General features: G+C 40.6%; 1 protein-coding gene across 1 annotated transcript in view; it reads right to left on the bottom strand.

The window, feature by feature from the left end:
• The window catches only part of SNCB (synuclein beta), a 33,178-nt gene extending 16,740 nt beyond the window's left edge, over positions 1-16,438 (bottom strand). Inside the window, exons 1-2 of the mRNA XM_026726479.2 lie at positions 15,907-16,438; positions 14,800-14,934 (exon numbers count right to left, since the gene is read on the bottom strand). Coding sequence (XP_026582264.1) covers positions 14,800-14,920 — 121 coding nt within the window. The 5' untranslated portion in view covers positions 14,921-14,934; positions 15,907-16,438. The remainder of the gene's footprint in view (positions 1-14,799; positions 14,935-15,906) is intronic.
• Positions 16,439-21,076: the final 4,638 nt, after the last annotated feature.

Here is a 21,076-nt window from a genome sequence, read left to right as displayed (position 1 = left end):
GGAACTTACATTCGGAACGTGGGTGATCTCCTCCGCAGCCGGCGCATTGGTACGCCGACTTGCGACCCCGCCGGTCTCGCCGCTCGCGCTCTGACTGAAGTCTGTGAACTTCTTCCTCTTTGCTATCAGAGGGGGCTTCGATGTCGCCATGGTGGGTGGAGGCTGCGAGTTTTTCTGGTGTCACGGCCAGCTCGCTGGTGGATTTGTGATCGGTTCCGTTCGAACGGCGCATTCGCGCCACTGACTTATGTGTGGCCTCGGCTGCAGTGGCTTCGTCTATGGCGTCGGCGAGGGATATATCACCCTTGGCCATCAACCTGCTTTGGAGTGCTGGATCTTTTAGGCCGAGGATGACCCGGTCTCGCATGGCCTCGTCTAGGTTAGCGAACCCGCATAAGCCCCCTAGGTCTCTCAGGTCGGCTACGAACTCGCCGATGCTCTCACCCTCACTCTGATCACGCTGGTAAAAGTCATGCCTTCTGATAAGGGTCGGTACAGCCGGGGCGTAATGGTATCGGAGGATGGGAGCTAGGTTGTCCCAGTCCATAGTCTTGACATCAGCAGGCTTCGCAAGCGCCTTGGCCATTTTAAAAACGGTGGGTCCGCAGTGTGTTAGAAAGACCGCTCGCTTCTTGCTGCCGGTGGCGTCTTTCAGGTTGTTCGATTCCAAGAACATTTGGAAACGATCAATGTAGGACTCCCAGTCCTCACTGGCCGGATTGAATGGTGCGGGTGGCACGGCGCTGCTGGCCATTTCGCTGGTCGTCTTCGCGCTGTCTGCCATGTGCTGGTCAGCCTTGCTGTCTCAGTATCCCACCCTCGTCGCCAGTGTTAAGTCTGGGTGGTGGGTCCCAAGGAGAGACGAGACTCGTAGTACTGAACAACAGCTCTTTATTAAGCAACCAGGTACTGAGACAAAAACCCTAGCTGCAGCTGCTCTTTTTATAGAGCTGGCCGCGGCTAGGCAGCCAATGACAGGTTTTTGAGCTTGCCGCGCTTGGTGTTAGCCAATCGCAGCAAGCTCTATATGAGCCAATCAGAGTGTCCCATAACGACCAATCATGGCCTGGCTTTTCCGGCCTTCAAGCCTGCTAGTACGGAACATTTTTGGTATTGGAATAATATTGGAAATATTAAACAATATTTTTTAAACAACAAATCCATAAATTAAAGAATGGTTGCCTGTATGGGCAGATTGTTGAAAAGATGTTATGAAAGAGGAGCAAGTTTTAACTGACAAGATTGAGACTGATTTGAAAGTGGATTTAACAATAACAGGCTATGAGAATGACACAGGAAACCATTTTGTATTGAACATACAAATAAATCAGCTGATGTCTTAAAAATTAAAAGAGAGATACAGAAAACAAACCAAGAGAATAGCAAGGATAATTTTTCTAGTATATTGGTTTTACAAAAGAGGCTTGTTAAAGTTTTGAATTTTTAAAGAAGACCAACAAATAATGAAAAGAACTCAACTTCTAGGACATTATTTGGACTAAAGATCAAGATTATTAAAAGTAAATTTAAGTAATATGAAGTTGATTTATCTGATCAAGCAAATAATAATATGTCTCTATAACTCTCCCAATGGACAACAGGACTGAAAGGACTAGGTTTTATAGATAGATAAAACCTATAGATAAAGGAAGAGATAGGGAAAGAAAAAAACATTTGTTGTATTTTAAAAGGTGATGAGTTACTAAAATTGATATATTTATGATGCAAGTCGGAAGTCACTTATTTATATATTTCCTTTTAAAAAAAAATTATTTTCTCTTTCTTTTTCTTTGCCATACCTATTTTTTCTCTTTCAGTTTGCACTAGTTTTTACCATTGTATTTGCAATTTTAACAAAATTATTATTTTAAAAAAGAAAGTGGGTAGGAATAAAGGGAGGTGCTGCTATCTCAACAACATAATAAACTGTATCGATACTGACTTTCAACAGGCAGCAAAATGTCTTGAACTGCTATGGATTTCCACTGGTCTTCAAAGGCAACAAGCAGTTGATGTTTTCTTCCAATATAACCATATTTCACCGGTCAGTGAACCATCCAAAAATTGAAGCTCTCCTCCTGTTTTTTTGTGGCATGTGGCAGCAAACAAGACTGTGATATACACAGAATCACCCATAGCTCTTTCCCTCTTGCCAAGTTTCCCCTTGCATTTACCTGGATGTCATGAAATGTGTGCCAGTTTTATGAAGCTGTATTTTGCTGGCAGCACAGCCTTCCAATTGGCTCATGAAAATTCAGTTAATTTACCAGAAGTTTAGGGGTGTTAATTACATGCATAGTCTGAAACAACCAGAACCATTCCAGGAAGCCATATTTTTGGCAGACTAAACAACTATGCACTCACTCCTTAACAGATCCTATGGGGAAAAGCCTGGATGTCTTGGGGCTCCAAAGCATCACTGACTTGAGCAGGTTTTTCCATCTTTTGTTTTTAGTGGACGGAGGCGGGGTGGGGTGGGGGTGGAGATTAGATTCTAGAGATTTTGTCTACTAGCAGTGCTTCCATTCAGTGATATAATTAGTGGGGGGAAAGGCATTTTGGAAGTTTTTTCTTTTTTCTTTTTTCTCTTTTTTCTTTTTTTGCTTTGGAAACTTGCCAGTGATCCCAAAGCAATAGGCATGGAATTCACACACCTTCTCTTCGTGCCAAAAGGGGTGAGCTGGGATCATGTAAACAACCTCCATTCCAAAGAGACTCTCCTGGGGCATGTCTCATTTACGCATATTTTACTCCTCAGGGTCAGTAGATATTTTTCCTGTTGTATAGCTGTCTAAAAGAAAATGCTATGCTCAGAATAAAGTAACATAGTATTCCATCACTTGGTTCTGGAAAGAAGAAAACTGGTCCTCTTCAGACCTTCACCTCTGAACATCTTAGCATAGGGCTAACTTTGCTAAGTTGCTCCATTTCTTAGCAACCTCCAAGTAAAGATGTAATTCACCTACATTCAAAGGGGCCTGCCTTCCAATACATATGGGTTAAACTAGAAGAGATGCTAATCAGCACTTCCACCCCGTGATGTAAAGGTATGCATTGAAGATGCTTTCTTGGGAACTATGAAATATGAACTATGAAGCATATAGGCTATCAACCAAGAGGCAGCTGGCCTCAGGTAATCACGAGTCCCTTGGCTGCATTCCTATGAGAAAGCCTGAAGTTGGCTTTTGGGATCAAGCTGCCTGCAATGTTTGCACTCAATGTGCAGCTTCTGCCTATTCTTCAGAACAAATACCTCCTTAGGAAAAAAAAAACTTTACTCACAAAGAAAAACATTACATTACCTCTACATGCCTGCTTTGATCCTGTTCATTCTAAGCTCTACCTCAGTCTACAAAGACATGTTTAAAATAAAATGTACATTATTTCTGAATAAGCACTTAATGGGAAGTTTAAAAACCTGCTGACACATGGACCATGGAATTCAACTTCCTAACATTTGTGGTTATGAAGATATTAAAATTATATAGATGTATAGATGGAATTATAGAATCACAGAGTTATAAGTGACCTAAGAGATCATCAAGTCCAACCACCTGCAACTGTAGGATTCACTCCACTGTCACTGATAGGATACTGTCCAGTCTCTGTTTGAAATCCCAGAAGTTTGAATTGAATAAGACGAATAAGAATCCCAGAAGTCTGAATAGAATAAGAAAGCATTCTTGAACACAGTACACCAGTGTGTTCATAGTTCATATTTCATAGCTCCCAAGAAAGCATCTTTACATCACGGGTTGGAAGGGCTGATTAGCATCTCTTCTAGTTTAACCTATATGTATTGGAAGGCAGGCCCCTTTGAATGTAGGTGAATTACATCTTTACTTGGAGGTTGCTAAGAAATGGAGCAACTTAGCAAAGTTAGCCCTGTGCTACAATTCCTACCACTCACAGCCAATGTATTTCTGGCTATGCAGGCTAAGGATGGCGTAAGTTACAGTCCAACATATCCATACTTAATGGGGAAAGTAATAGAAGTATCCAGTGTTTAAAGTGTGCTCTGTAACTTCTATCCTTACCCCAAAGTCCAGGAGAGTGGCACAACTAGGCTGTTCAAGATCTACATATACTTATTCAGTTTTAAGGCTACCCAATCACTAAAGACAACCATTCTGGGTGGCTTCCAGAAAGCTAAAACACCCAGATATAATATATCAGTTAAAACACATTACTAAGACAACTACTCCCAAACTCAGAGGGTTCACACAACAATCTGGCTTGGATTGGGGAGAATGAAATCTCTCAGGCTGAAAAATCCCTCCCTAATAATGGATTTGCCAAAGAGGAAAGTGAGGATGCAGAATATATTTAAGCAAGCATCAATCATCAATGGACATTGTGAGGGCTAGAGTGGGGATCTACTGTAAGAGAATATGAAGCTTCTCAAGCCTGGCTTGGTATAAATCCTGAACTACAGTTTCTGTTTGCTCAAAAATTGACAGCTATGTTGTATAGCCCCTGTTCAGTTTCTTGGAATACAATACAGATATAGTTCTTAATGGTCTTCACCCTTGTCTCTATGGGTGCACAACAAAACCACTTGGCCAGAAGTTTTGTTTTGGAATGGAATGGTGTATCAGTATGTTTTGTTAACCCTCAGCTCTGTTGCTCCTTACTATGCTTAATCATTGGCTAAGTTTGATAAATGTTCAATGAGCACAAACAATCTGAGATAAATCCAAAGCACGACAGGGGCACCATTAGTTTATAAGAAACAGATTGAGGAATGACACTGCACCTGGTTTGGATAAGGTTCCATTCCTCCTGAAAGAATATGCGTTTGCCAACTTGGGCTACTCCTTTAACTTCAGCTGACTCTGAAGTCAACTTATGTCTAACCTTAAAAGAATCCAATAATTGCAACTGATGCTCAGTACAGCAGCTAAATTGCTAAGAATACAATGCAAGACATGGGGAATGGAGATTGTATAATGCACGCACTGAACAATATGCATTGTTGACAGTTGCTGGCCAGCACAATTTAAGCTTTCAAGCCCTAAATGGCTTAGCAGTTGACTAAAGAACCATCCTTTCTATTATGAATCTGTTTGGCTATTAAGTTCTCTGGGAGAGGTCCTTCTGAAGAGATGCCCATTGTCAGGGGCATGAATTTGTGGCATATGAAGATTTCCTCCTGCATGTTTACCAGACTAGGAACATCACTTAGTCAGAGTTGCAGCTAAACCCCACACTCTCAGCATTTAAAAAAAAGGAAAACTATAAGGCATTCTAATTGATAAATGATTGAATATGACATTAAATGATATTTAAACTTTGGGCAGCTTATTTCTGGGTTTTTAAAAATTTTGCTAGTTGCCTTAAGTATTCTCAGAGACCAATAAAGAAGAATATATATAGCTCAGGTTTGAAATGAGGGGTCCTTGGTGCTCTCTGAGCTTGGTAATTTTTTTGCAGATGTTTCATTACCCAAACTAGCTAACATCATAAGTGCTAGTAAGGAAACCCCAATCCTTGCTTATACTGATGAAGTTATCTAGTTTGGGTAATGAAACATCTGCATAAAAATTACCAAGCTCAGAGAGCATCAAGGACCCCTTACTTCCAGAGAAGAAAGGCAACATACAAATCAAATACACATAAATCCTCCAATTGGCTCAGAATAGCCCTTGAACCATAGGCAGGGGTGGGATGCTACTGGTTCTATCTAGCTCTGTAGAACCGGTAGCTCTGAAGAGCAGCAGACACAGAAGTGGTTCTGTGTCTGCTGCTGTTTGGCCCACCTACCCACCTGGGCTCTTACCTGACCTTTATTTCCTGCTTTTTCAACCTCAGCTGCTTTGCGTGGCAGAGCTGAGGCTGAAAAATCAGTAATAAAGGCTTTTTTCAAACGCTGTGCACCCATGCAGAGCGCTTACCAGCTGTCTGGGAGGCACAGCTTTCACTGTATTACATGTGCACGCAGCGCAAAATGTAAGTATCGAACCAGTAGTAACACTGGTTGAATCCCACCCCTGACCATAGGGTTTTGGTGGAATTGCCAAATGCTGCAGAGCCTGGCTCCCCAGCTTTTTGGAAATGTGAGGAAAATGGTGGCTACAACAGCAGGTAGGGTTTGCTGGCCTGTCTACATAATGAATATTGCCTTCCACTTTCTAGCTCTTGCTATTGCAGGACACATCCTGTTTATGCTTCTGGATGTTTGTTGTTGTTAAAATGGTATACATCTAAACTAGGCACAGTACAGCAGATGCCCCTTTTTTTTCTAAAAAAGCCAATAAAAAGAAATCAAGGTGATCCAAAGGATTTGTACTTTACTGCGTAGAATGCCAGCTCCCCCATTCTTTTAAGTTAAACTTTTTAAAAAATGGCAGAGACATGAAACCTAGTGAGGTCAGGAGAGTTATCCATATCCCATGATGGAGCTCTCAAAACAAAACTGGTGAACTATTTAGCAGACTAGGCCAATAGAAATCCATTTCCATATCCTTTTGTTTGAGATTATAGCAGGAACAAGCTGCCGCTCCAACATGTTTGTCCCTGTTCTCCATAGCACAGCTATCTGCAATTGGAAGAATTATCTGCATATTCGGTACAGAAAAACCTCTGTGTTTTGTTCTGCTGTGTCTACTTGGCACAACAGGAGAAATTTGTTAGACATCTCATCTCCTAATACTCATGCTTCCCTACCAGTTCATCTGCCAGCTGTTCTTTGAACTCACAGATAAGTTCAGAAGGGTAATGTAATTATTATAACTGAGTGCTTTAAGAAATCCCACTTGCTTTCTTGGAGCATTCCAGTTAAGGAAATAGCCCTATCATGATCAATAAGCTACAATTCAGTTATTAAGCAGGGCAGAAAGCAGAAGTACTTATATTAAAATCCCAGAGTGATCAGTTGCAAGCCCAGTGGCCTTCGGTGTTTTTCTTTAATTAGTGATCTGGAAAAAGATATAAAAATCCTTGCCAATAAAATATGCCAAAGCTACAAAATGGCCATAGTGATAATTAATGAAAAGGGCCCAAGACTTCCAGCATTGTGGATTGCTTGCTCTGCTGGGCTTGTTCCAAGAAACATGTTGATGCAGCCAATGGCAAGGTCAAACATCCAGGAAAAAATGTAAAGCAGATCTAAGCAATGATAAACTGCCCTCAAAAGCAGTAGAGTGCAATTTTTGATTCTCTATTTTTCACGGCATGTACCACCCTCGCATTTAATTCTTGGACTCACCATGTTTGCAAGCCATCCAGTCAAGCACACTTTCACAGTCTACGTGGATTAATTAAACCCTAAGTCTATTTAAGCAACCTTTTCTTCATACAATCAACAAAATAAAGGTGTGGCAAAATGATGTTTTGTCTCTACTATTCTGCTTGCATGCAGAAGTTAATTACAATAATTAATTACTGGCAAGCAGGGTGGATTTTCTGCTATAAACCAACAAAAGGTTCTCTTGTTAATCAGAGTCTTTAAACAACTTAATTCCACCCCTTAACTCATTTTCCATGTCTTACTATGCCACATGGTGGAGGACAAACATCTGCAATATATTATCTCCACGTGCAACTCAGAACCTGGCATTCTCTTATACAGCTTTCCTGTATTGTACAATGAACACCTACAGTGAGGAATGTTCAAATAGTACAAGGCATTAGAAAAAGCAGAGAGGAAGCATAATTTTGCTCTCTAGCCAGGGTCTAGGACAATTCACCATAGCCAACTTACCATGGCCAGCTTAACATGATCATCTTGCCAAGGCCAACTCACCATGGCCAACTCACTGCGGGACAAGAGCTATACTAATATCAATGAAATTGTGGAAAAGAACCATTAAAGGGTGCAAAATGAAATGTGAATGACAAAAATTAAAATATTTTTAAAAATTATTTTAAATAATTAAATTGAATTGTTCAATTGTCCTGCAGCAAGTTGTTTCATGGCACGTTGGCAAGTTGTCTCATTCCACTCCAACCACAAATCACTGTCACAGAAGACCTCCAAAGGGTGACAGAGGAAATATAATTGCAGGATAGATGGAGCCTGATCTTATGCATGTGTAATTAGAAGCCCCACTGTATTCAATGGGAATTATTCCTATTGATCAGTGGTGTGAAACTCAAAATCATCACAGTGGCATCACGTGATGTATTGGCACTTTCCCCCCCTTTGCTAAACCAGGTGTGGGTGTGGCCAATGCATGACACATCTGGCCCGCAGGCCCTGCTATAGATAGTCCTAAACATAGAACCACAATTGAAATCACAACCTTCATCACCAAGTGAGGTGATTGTCAAGTGAGTTGCACCTGACTCCACAACTTTTTTTTGCTGAGGTTGTTAAATCAGTCTTTGGTTATGAAGTGAATCTGGCTTCCCCCATTGACTTTGCTTCTTGGAAGCCTGCTGGGAAAGTCACATATGGTGATCATGTGACCCTGGAACAGTGTAACCATCATAATACATGCCAATTGCCAAGCATCTGAATTTTGATCATATGACAATGTGGATACTGCAAAAGTGGTAAGTGCAAGGATTGGCCATAAATACCGTACTTTTTTTTCAGTTGTAACATTGAATGGTTGCTAAATGAATGGGTGTAAGTTAAGGACTATCTGTATAAATGGTCACAAGATTGTAGCAATAGTTCCTTCTGGGACAAATACCTAAGAAAGGCCTGGATTCGCCTATAGCTGAGAAGAAACAGGAGAATAACTTGATAGGTGGGGAATACCAGTATAAGTTCCTTGAATATAGAAAGCTAGCATTTCAAAGAAAAATACTAATTCAGTGTGCTAAATTATTACATGAAGGGAAGTTCGTTTCTTCTATAAAGAGGGGCATTCTTAAAAAAATGACCCCATAATCACACTTACAGTTGCAAGTGGCACACTCCAGCATCTCATCAATCTACTTACATGAATATGAAATCCATAAACCAATGTCCTGCAGTCACCCAGATACAAACTGCCTTTTTCACAGGTGAGTCTACACCGATGATCGAACCCAGTTCCACATGTGAAAACAGCTTCTGCACGCAAGTCAGAAACATTTTTCTGCCTCTCCCCTGCTAACCTTATTTCTCTCTACTATCCCTTGCCTGAGCCATATTGGGAGGAAAGTTCCATCAGTCTGACATTTTCTTTTTGGAACTCCATGCTGTCTCTGCAATTCTTTTTATAATTTGAAAATATATGAACTAGGCTATTGCCACTTAGTGTTGTGGGTTTATAATCTACCTATTTGGAAAAGGAACTGGGAATGATAAAAGAGAAATATTTTGGATCCCTGTAAGTATGATGTCCTGTATCAGGATACTGTAGGATCTGTTGTCCAAAACATTAGCAAGTCATGAGTTGGTCAGTTTGCTGTATCATTCCACTAGATAATTACTTTTGATAACTTGCTAAAGAAGTTAGGACTTCTCAGTTCCTTTATAAATACTGTTTAAAAGACTTCAAGAAAGATATCAATGTCTAATCTTTTTTTAGAAGAAATATTTCTTCTTTCACAAAACAGCAGATAAATAAATTGGCTGCGACATAAGCTGAATTACAATATCAATCGTCCAATCCATTAATAATCTGAATATTCTAACTTCCTTTTAAAATGGGTATGGCAGGATGGAAAGAATAGCAATTTTATCAAGAATATAAAAATGCATGTATTATTGTGTGATTTGCCAAATATACATCTCTGTCTAAATTGGATCGTTTTTTTAGTCAACGAATCTCCATTTTGTTCTTGCAGGGCTATAATTTTAAAAATGAAAGTATGGCATTCTAGAACCTTTCACAGGTTTTTTTTTTTTTTTGGCTGGATTGGTTTGTTTTAACATGAGTTTGTTGGATCAGTCTAAGTGGCTATTTCCTTTTATTTCTTCCATTCAATCATGTCCAATTCTCAGACTGCCTGGAGAAGTCCCTGCGGTTTTCTTGGCAATGTTTTCAAAGTGCTTTGCCAATGCCTCCTTCCTAGGGTTGAAAACTGACTAGCTCAAGGTCACTCATATGGCTTTGTGCCTCAGGCAGGACTAGAAGTCCTGGTCTCCTGGTTTCTAGCCTGATTCTTTACTTGTTAAAAAATAAAAAGGATTCTAAGGGAAGGCAGAAATGGGTGAGGGCAAAAGGGCAACAGCAATTCTGTTTTTAAGGAAATGTTAACAAGTCCAATAGGGGAGAGAGAGAGAAAGCAAGAGGTAATTATTCCAGAACAGGGATATATGATTTATTTTCTATTTTTTATTTTTGTTATGACAGTAATTTTTGTTTTGACTTATATGCCAAGCTGAACTGATCACTTAGTATTGGTACCAGGCATCATCAATGTCTGGCAAGAAATACAGTAATGTCAGTTTCCTGACATTTGCCTTGAGTGGCGACCTAATTTATCTATCTATCTATCTATCTATCTATCTATCTATCTATCTATCTATCTATCTATCTATCTATCTATCTATCTATCTATAACTTATATATGGCTGCCTAACTCAGTGGTATAGAGCACAAAAATAAACAATCCATATAGCAGCCTGTCACTAAGATAAAGAGAGAAATAGGGTAGGTACTGCCTGGATACACTTTCTTGCCATCTCCTCAGAAAAGGGTTGGAAGAAGGGATGAACTAAAGCCTATAGAGCTACACATGCCGTCACATATGCACACATTCTGTAAACCCATAAATTAAGCTTTGAAACTCCAATAGTTGAGTTCAAAATTATGCAAGCTACAGTGTAACAAACCACATTATGCTTAAAGTCACAAGTGCAAAGGCGCAGCAGCAAAGAGACTTTTATGGGGAAATGGGCAGTTAATTAATCTCTGGTTCTCCCAGTAGGGAGAATAAGATGAAGAATGAGAAAGAGCCAGGAGGCAGGACAAATATGGAATTGTTGGTATACTGTCTACATTCATAAGATAAACCAAGGTGCAATTTGGCCCTCTGTTTTCTTCACTTCTTTTGAGGCTTGATGGGCCACAAAGCTGAAGAAGATATGTAGAAACCATTAGCAAAACATGAACATAACCTAAAAAACCCAGAAAGTATCAGAAAGAAACTAAAGAATATGTGCCTTGACTCTGTTTGATATAGGAGGGATGGATGGAGAAAATATTGTCAGGGAGTCAAGATTCTATTAGTGTATCCTAAATCAGTAAATCTGAGTTCAAGGAGGATATACCTCTTGTGGTATATCTTTCCTCACCTGGCCTTCTTTGAGGATCTGACAGATTGCTACACATAGACAAAGATCAAGGTACACTGGTTGGTTCATCATGTTGGGTGACTCCTTTCATTCTGAAATTGATCCTCTCCTCTGTCCTCTCTTTCTTCTATTTCCATTTTTCATTTTTATTGCACACGGGCATGCAAAGAAATGAAACATGGGCAGCCAATATGGATTTAACTTATTTTTTAAAAATAAAATAAAATGAAAGTCCTTTGAGCAGAGCTCAAGACCTGGTGACTTTATCCAGACATAACCAGTTAGTTGTCTTGGCAACTGTGCAGAAATGGGTGGGCACTGCATTCTTTCAAGATGTCTTTTGGACTTTGTAGCCAGCACTTAGTTTTGGACTTTTTGGTGGTCCCTCCTTCCAGCACTGTCCAGGACAATGGATCCTCCAGTTTGACTAACAAAACTATGAAAACAAAAACCTGGTGACTGTTGATGGGCAAGTCATACCAAACATATTTTGGTCATACCATATTACATATTTGCACCCTTTTTGATCCATATTTACCAAAATATGGATCAAAAAGGGTGCAAATATGAAAATATGATTGCTTGCTTAGTTGTGTTGTCTGATGTTGGCCACTGAAGATGAAGCTGAGCTGGAGTAGCATTAAATGGTTCTTAGCCTGTTGCTAAGGAATGTTGCTTGAGTGTGGCTCTTCTCAACAAGGCACACCATGATATTCCTAATCAATTCTTAGATGTCTCCTTTATCCTTAACCCTTTTAAATACAGGGCACAGATTAATGTATATTTTCTGTTGTAGAACAGGAATCTGGAAAAATCCTGAAGATTGAAAAAATAAAGAGATCACACTCAAGAAGATATGAGAAAGAGAAATTGACCAAGATGCAGGGAATTGCTACATATGCTTAGCACGCTGAACCCCCAAAATAAGCCCTTTTTCACCGAAGCATATTGCTTGAATTCATCCCATTTGGTTAATTCAGTGTTCAGCAGATCATGCAAAGCCAGAGAATTAGATTAGTTTCACAACATGCTAAGGTAACTCCTGGAAAGCATATTTTGTAGACAAAGTCAAAGAATAATGGCTTAGCTAAAGAAAAAAAATAAGGTTCTTACAGATCTAGTTTCAATAGAACTACAGTCACAAATTCTCCAGTCACAAAATCTGGGAGCCATGTTGGCAGGAAATATGGGAATTGTAGTCTAATTCATTTATAAACCACCAGGATGGAAAAGATTACAGGACAACATCATTACGTATTCTCATTTTTATTGTATGTGTAAATAATACACAAGATATTTGGGTGTGTGTGTGTAAAAATTTAAAGACCACCCATCTCACTCTCAAAGTGATGTCTCTAGAGCTACAGCTGCATCAGTGAAGAGCTCTTTGAGTCTACTTATGTGGCTTGCCATGGCTAACCAATTATATATTCAGAAATCACACATTAGGTAGGATAGTATAGTTGTTTGTCACTATTACTTGATTGATTAACTGACTGACTGGCCAGCTGATTATGTACCATCAAATTTTAGTGAATTCATCGATAGATTTTCTCCAGAATGATCTGTCCCAATTTCATTGATCATTCTCAAACAGTTGGCATTTAAGGTTTGGTGCTTACAATTCAAGAGATATTATACAGTTACAAAGACTAAAAGCCATTGCTAGTTTATAGTCTTACAGTTTAACAGCATTTTCTTAACTTGTGCCTAGCAATCCCCATGATGGCAGATCACAGTTGGAGTCTTTTTAATGATTTGATTTGGTAAAATGTAGAGATTCTGGGAGGAAAGACCTGGATTCACATTTAGCTCAAATCAACTTTGTCTGCCTTTGATGTTTGGATTGACAGCTGATCAACTTAAGGCCAGATTCTTAACTAGCTGAGGAAGACAAATTAAGAAAAAAAGTTAAATGGAATGTGTCCAGGCTAAGAGATAGCAGTGTTTACATCATATTGCTTTTTCTTGTTTATCACAACTGGTTTTTTTCCCTTAAGAGTTGATTTACAGCATTAGGTTCATTCACGTCTCTTGCTCTCATTTTTTTCTGTAAATATATCTGAGAAAAATTTGTTATAAATGACTTTTTTAAACCCTTTCCCTTTGACCTTGGTTCAGGTAGTCCTTGACTTATCGCCACAACAGCCCAAAATTTCCATTGCTAAGCAAGACAGTTGTTAAGTGAGTTTTATCCCAATTTATGACCCTTCTTGCCACAGTTGTTAAGTGAATCACTGAAGTTGTTAAGTTAGTAACACTGTTGTTGAGTGACTCTGGCTTCACCATTGACTTTGCTTGTCAGAAGGTCACAAATGATGATCACATGACCCCAGAACACTGAAACCGTCATAAATACATGTCAGTTGCCAGGCATCCAAATTTTGATCACATCACCATGAAGATGCAGCGATGGTTGTGTGAAAAATGATCATAAGCCACTTTGTTCAGTGTTGTAATTGTGAACGGTCACTAAATAACTGATTGTAAGTCAAGAACTACCTATATATACTTCATGGTCTTGCCAAAGGTTTTTGTTGCCTTGCTTTTTGCAAATGGCATCACAAGTATAATTAGTTACACTCATTCAATGATTATTTTATTTATATTTAGTTTACACTTTTACAAGAAAGAAAAGCAAATGTTCAGGAAGGTTGTGAGTCAGCACTAGGAAGATGAATGACAAAATGGAATGATCATGGGAAGTTGATAGATGAATCTCTGGAATGAAGAAATTGGGAGTGGGACTCATAATTTCAAAGAAGTAATTTCAAAAAAATATTAGTGGAGGCATTATTTATTCAAGTGTTGGGGGAAATGGTTGCTCACTGGTGAATTTATAAAACTGGCTGAAATTGAACACTAAGATGAATCCATAATCTGTTACATCCCTGCTTTTCCCCAAAAGACTATAACCTTAGAGTTTATTGTAGGAAAAAGGCTTTGAAATGTCCCAATGGTTCCCTTCCCCCACCCCACCCCTGCAGAATGAAAGCATTCCATCTTATGTGTGGAGTAGCAGAAAGACTCCAGAACACTCACCTCACGACTGGAATTGCATCTTTACATAAAGGGAATCACATTTCAGAACTGAAGGGGGCTCAAATCATGAAGAAAAAGGTAAAGAGGCTTTTATAATGGTTGGGTTCGCACAGCATAGTAAACCAAAATTAAATAAACCAGTGCACTCAACCACTGTTCTCCTAATTGGATCTGAAATCTGATCAATCCCAAAGGAAAGGAGACGTGACCATGACTTGCAAATCAAACATAATCTCATAGGTAAAGGTGAGCCCTAAAGATGAAATATTTTGGATGCTGAAGGTAATCAGAAAGGTCGCATACAGAAAAGCTCAGAAAGGAGCCCTACTATTGGACTATTTGGTGTGTGTGTGGGGGGGGTCTTATCTAGAATCATTGCATAGATGGAAAGAATTATTGAGGAAGGGAAGCCATTGTCACTTTGGAAGGATCAACTAGAATAATGATAAAACCCTAACCAATGGAAGCCTGCCTTCGCCTTCTCTTTTAATCCTTCCTCTCTCTGCTTGGCAGATTTGTTTCCCTGCAAGGGGGCATAGTGAGAAGGGGCAGCTCTGCAGCTCTGCCTGCAGCAACCTTACCAACATACAGCACGCCTTCCTTGGTCTTCTCCGCGGCCACCGCTACCCCTTCCTTGGTCTTCTCTGCTGCAGCAACAACCCCTTCCTTTGCCTTGGACAAGCCCTTCATAAACACATCCATCCCGGCACTGAGCTCTGCATGGAGACAAGACACCGGTGGAAGATGGCTTCAGCAAAGATTTTGGGTGGGGGGGGGGCGAATGAGTCAGGCTTTAAAGAGATAGGGAGTAACTCCGACTATACTTCACAGTACAGTAGTCACAAAAATACCTTGTTCACATTCTCCAGCAGTATCTCCTTGCAAGCACTGCCTTCCTGCCAGCTAAGTGTGCTGGAACAGGCAGGAGACCGTCTCTTTTTGGGTCTCCAAATGAAGAGGGGAAGGGAGGGTTGGGATGTCTGGGCACCTCCATAGCCATTGTTGGAGCCCAAGTTGGTCCCTCGGGGAAGGGTAACCTTTGCCCCCCCCCCCCTCCCAATTCAACAAGTCTGGGCATAGTTATCACTGCTGCAACAGCTGGTCCTCCTCGCCCTGATCTGCCACCCTAGCCCAGGCCTACCTCGCCTGCCTCAGGGGTTGCAGCGCCGTCCCCGTCCCCCCCCCCGTCCCCCCGGTGCAGAAAGCAACACCTTTCGAGCCCGGTTCCTCAAAAGCATCGCTGACGATCGCGGGGGCGGGGGGGGACCGCGCGCGCGCGCGAGGATGCTTTTTCAACCCACGAAGGCGGCGAGGGTGACAACGAGGGTGACTCCGCGTCCTTGAAACCAAGAGGAGGAAATGGGGGAAGAGACGACCGCGGGTGGGAGGGAGGAAGAACGGCCGTAGATTTTTGGTGGGCAGAAAGAATAGCCGAGAAAATGCGCGCCATCTCCTTTCTCCATCTTGCCCCGCTTTGCAAAGGAAGCGGGGGGAAAAGGCTACGCTTGCCGGAGAGAGTGCAACAACCCTGAGCAGACCTGAGGGCTTCACCTTCAGGGCAGCGTTAATGACCGACCTGCCGCCCCCACCCCCCCCCTCATCTTTTCCCCATCCGAGCGGACACCCAGGATCTTGGTGGAGGGCGCGGGGAGGGGGGGAGGGAGGAAGCGTGCCGAGGCGCCACTCACCTGCGGTGGGCGATTGCGCTGGACTCGGGTGCGTGTCTGTCGGAAGGTTCAGATCATTCCGGGCCGGAGCGGGTTGGGCGGGCGGGGCTGTTGGCGGGCAGGCGGCGCGGTGCAGCGGGGGAGTCAGGGCAGCTCTGCCATGGAGCGGCTGGGGGAGGAGGCGGAGGAGAGAGGAGGCGGAGAGGAGCGAGCAGACGAAAGACGGGGCCTCCGTGGCTACCGCTGCTGAATATTGCAATGAGCCGCCGTCTCCCTATACCCGCCGGCGAGGGGATTTCATCATAGCACGCATATCTGGGCTCCCCGCCCCTCGGTCCTGCCCAGATGCAGCAGCAAGACACCCCTCTCCCCCACCCCCACCCCGGCCTAACTTACGGCCCGGTGACTTGGTCCCCGGGCATCTGAAAGAACGCAATACCCTTCCCTGCCCCTTAGCGGAGAAGCAGCTGGAGCAATGAGACAAGAGCCGGGTGGGGGTGGGTGGGCGTCTTAGCTGAGTTTGCATAGATAGAGGGAGGCAGGGAGACCCCTGAACTCAGAAGGCAGCTGCGGGATGTAAATCCACAGGCCTGGTCTTTGGGGCAGACCTCCTACCTTCCTTGATTGTCAAAATATGCATTGTTTTAGCTCAGGTTTTTAGCAGGTGGCCCTGCCAAGCCAGTCTTTTTCTAGGCTCTGAAGCTAAATAGATTCTAGTCTGGCTAAGAAACCGTAGGTTAGTCTGGCCTGAAAAGCTGCCCTGTCATTTGGAATAAGGTGAGAGTAAACAGTTGACAGAGACAGGTGGCATGGTTAAGCAACATAGGCTTCAGGGGGTGGTTGACCTTCAGGATAGAAAAAAAAATCCTTCCTTGGCATCTGATTGGCCTATGGGAACAAGCAAATTGTGTCAGCAGCTGGATCGTTGGTTTCATATAAAGAAGATCTTTCGTAATGCAACCAGGAAAGTCATGTTGATTTTTGTAGGATTTACTTGTACATTAAGTAAAAATGTACATAGTTGCTTATGCACCAGAGACAAATTTCTTATGTGTGCTTGGCCACTTGGCCAATAAAGCTATTTCTATTCTATTCCTATTTCTATTCCTATTCTAGTGTGTGTATAATAATACACATGCACACACACGTCTTCCAACAATGCACCTATTGCTGCTGTAACAAAGTCCATCTTGCTTCTGATCATCCTCTTCTCTTTCTCAGCATTACAGCTTTCTTCATATAATCAATGTATCCATAGTAAGAAAATGTATGGTTGTGGTGTTTATCTTGGCTGCTGATTATCACTTTTGATGTTTTGTTGGTTTTCTGCTGTTTCTTGTCTGTTTGCTGTTCACAGCTGCTTGTTTGAGGTGGGAAACTACCAGTATAAAAAAATCGAATATAAACAAATAGGTTTGAAGACAATGATTCCATTTGACAAATTAATATAAATTTCAGATATAATGTAAGAATGTTGCTAAATTAAAGATCTTGTAGTAATCTGAGGTCAATTTTAGATAGTTAAACTAATAATTGTGGGCAATACAGAGAGATTGGCATCTGCCAATGAAACAGATTCTTCCCTTCCTCCACCTTCCTGTAGAAGAATGGCTCTGGGGGCTACAGGGACTACCTAATATGATTTGCAATTCATGGAAATAAATAAGTACAAGAGGAAAGAGAGCAAAGAAGAGCCCCATTGCACAAATTTACACTGAAGGTATCACTATTTAAATATGTATATCATACAGTATATGTTGTGAGTGTAGGGGGAATGGATGGAAAGATGGAAACAAATATTACTCCATTCCCCAAACAAAAGGCAAGTGGAAGCCATTCCTCCTATTCCACCCCCACCCCACCCACCCAAAATACCCCATAATTTAAACCTATCATACCATGCAGGTGTGAGAAAAAAAGACTAAATACAGTAAATAAAGAAACTTTGATTTCACTGTAAATAAGGTTTGCACATAACGCATAGCAGCCCCTAGATTTCTTTCATGGTGCCTTCAGATCTAGAGTTGATGAGAGTTACCTTACATTATGCATGCATATATGTATACTCACATAAAAATATAAGGACATAATAGTCAGAAACCTACAGTTAGGTGTTTTTTTAAAAGGCAATATGGTTGTAACCTTATGTAAAATTTAGAAGGTTTTATTCCACTGAGTAGATGTAATATATTACATTTATAGGAGTATATTTTACAATAAATGAATTACGCAATGTATGTATTTTGGTATTTGTTTTTCTGCCTTTGTTTTGCATTATGTATTTGTACCATATTGGATTGCAGATGACGTGATTGACAGGAGAGCCGGTTAGTGTTCCATGGAGAAATATGTTAAAAACAAGTTATTGCTGACTGAGTCTCCATCTGTGGGGGAAAAATTACTTCTTGGGTTACAAGAAGCAGACGTTATTATTAGGGGGTTTGCACTGCTTTTTCTCCTGAAGAAACTAAGATTAGATCATGGATCACCTGAATCCATACAAATGTCAGTGAATATAGATAAAACATATAAGACTTTCAAATGAAGGAGCAAAACATTATTATAGGAATAAAATTTAAATTCATGAAACATTTTGGAGCTTTGCAACAATTTGGGGCAATGTACAATGTATGTAAGAACTGCAAGTTCATGGAAAATGTACACAAATAAATCTTAGTCCTAACAATCGCAATGTTATCATGCTGGCTTAGAATGGCCAAAACTGTTCTCTGCTTGCTCAGGCATCCATCTGGGCGATGGTTATTATAAGGATTTCATTTCTGAAACTAGATACATATTGTGAGCTTTTTTGAAAAACTTGTATATTGATTTCTGTTCCACTCTGGAATGGTGAAGCTAGATACACTGCATATCCTTAAAGGCAGCTCTGCTTCATCATCAGTCCGGATATATGAATTCCAGAAGTCAGAGATAATAATAACACCTCTTCTGAATCTCCAGGTACTACTCATGGTACTTTAAAACAAAGCAGATCTTTTGGAGATCTGTTGGAGAGTGGGTGTTCATGGTCTCCATTTTGACCCCCCAAAAGAAATTTCTGGACAGGCAGGCAGGAGCCGCATATTGGTGAGGGACCAACATACTGGATTATGAGGACAGGAATTTAAAATGAAAGCAACTCACTACATATATGGGTAGATAGATACATCAAACATTAGTAGTATAGTATTTATTGTCCACCTGAACAAAAGACATGTGAGCCATTAAGCTGTAGAATGCTGATCTATCCCTAAAGGTGTTCTGAAAACTGATTAAGAAAGAGATCTATATCTACCCTGACTTATTCACAGCAAACATGTTAGAAATGGGCTATCTTGGAGGGGTCATTTTTTTCTGGACATTTCTTGTTTTCCTCTCTCTTTTTAGATCTCAAAGATCTGCTCTTTCTACAACCTTTGCTATCCAAATGTAATTGCATTTTCATTCATCTCAAGATGCTATAGTAGTGTTTCTCAATTTTGGCAACTTTAGGATGTGGGAACTTCAACTCCCAGAATTCCCCAGCCAGCATGAGAAACACTGGGCTATAACAATGATTTATTTTCTGTCCCATCATGAAGTTTGCACTTCCAGGGTCCTCATATCTTCAGCCAGATTCCTGTTTTACTCCTGCAATAACTTTGAGTTCCAAGCATTGACAATTTAATGCTTCTTCACCTATCTGTATAATCTTTTCTTACTATTCTTGTTCTGTATTCTGTACAGTGGTAGATTTGTCTTCTGTACAGATGCAGATAGATAAACTCAACAAAACATCCATAACAAAGTGCTTTTATTGGTTCATCAGGTATCCTCATAACTCACATTTGTGATGAAATTCTTCTTTAACGACCAATCCTTTGCATATCTGTCTTGTAGGTAAAAAGATGGTTATCTTCTATCCTTTTTCCCTCATGTCATAGCGATAGAAGTAGAAGTGTTACCATGAGTCTGTGAGTTCAGCCAAGGGTGAGGAAACCTCCACCAGCCCATTGAGGGTCAATTTAGTGACCAATCAGAATTATAGATGTGGTCACGTGATATGGACTACATTTCCCAGGATACCTTAACTACATTTACCATGATGCATTCCCTTAAGGGGACAGCTCATAATTCCTAAGTAACTATCCAATTCCCATACACTGGCTGGACAGCACAATTCTCTTTATTCCTATATATTTGAATGCTTTATCTACCTAGTACATAATTCTATGTCATTTCTTTTCTTTATATTAAGCTGACTTCTCAAATATTTCCTGGGATGTTTATCTGAGAATACTTACATGAATCTCATTGTTTCTGTCACTAGTTCAGTTTCGGTCCCAAATTTGCTATTCTGTATTCTCTCTGTATAGATGGGTTACTGAGGCCGAGGCTTGTCAGGGGTCACCTGTAATAATATGCCTGTGTTTCCTTAACTATGATTTATTGAAGAAGTTCAAGTATCTGGATTGATGAGGCATGATAGTAGTGGTTATAAAGCAATATTGCAGACTAATTCTGCCAACGGTGAGGAGTTTGATGCTAACTGGCTCAAAGTTGACTAAACCTTCAATCCTTCCAAGGTCAGTAAAGTGAGCAGCCAAATTGTTGAGGACAATATGCTGACTCTGTAAACCGCTTAGAGAGGGCTGTATAGCACTATAAAGTGGTATATAAATCTAAGTGCTATTGCTATTGATGCTGAACACTCTAAAACCATAAATATAATTGCAAAATACAGTGCCAAATTCGCAAAATATGCCAAACAAAATCATATCATAGCTTAACACAAGTGCATGAATCAAATCATTGTAGTGAAGAGCTGGTTCTCATAAGATCAGAAGAAATCAACCTAAAGCTATATTTGTGGCTTATGAAAATAAAAGCAAGTGGAAACTTTTAAAAAATTATTTCCTGCTGTATAAACAAATGACAACAAATCCTTATACTTTTTAAGCATGTTATTTCTCTATATTAAATTTATCAGTGAAGAGTTTGGGATGTTTGGGATTTTGAAAAATAAAACTTTTTCTGTATTTTTGAAATCAGGATTGCACTTTTTTCCTGGCAAGGAATAGGTATATATATACTGTATAGATATAAAGAAAGATGCAGGACATGCAGGAAAGGAATGAAGCTTATCCTTTTCTGCCAGCTGAATTATTGCCTTTCATGCAGTTTATAAATAACTTCAAGCACCCTACCCATA

Source organism: Pseudonaja textilis, chromosome 2, assembly GCF_049901715.1.
Source record: "Pseudonaja textilis isolate UNSWEBS1 chromosome 2, rPseTex1.2, whole genome shotgun sequence".
In the NCBI taxonomy this organism is placed as follows: Eukaryota; Metazoa; Chordata; class Lepidosauria; order Squamata; family Elapidae; genus Pseudonaja; species Pseudonaja textilis.
The sequence above is the reverse complement of the archived record's forward strand: the minus strand, read 5'-3'. Positions and strand labels throughout refer to the sequence as shown.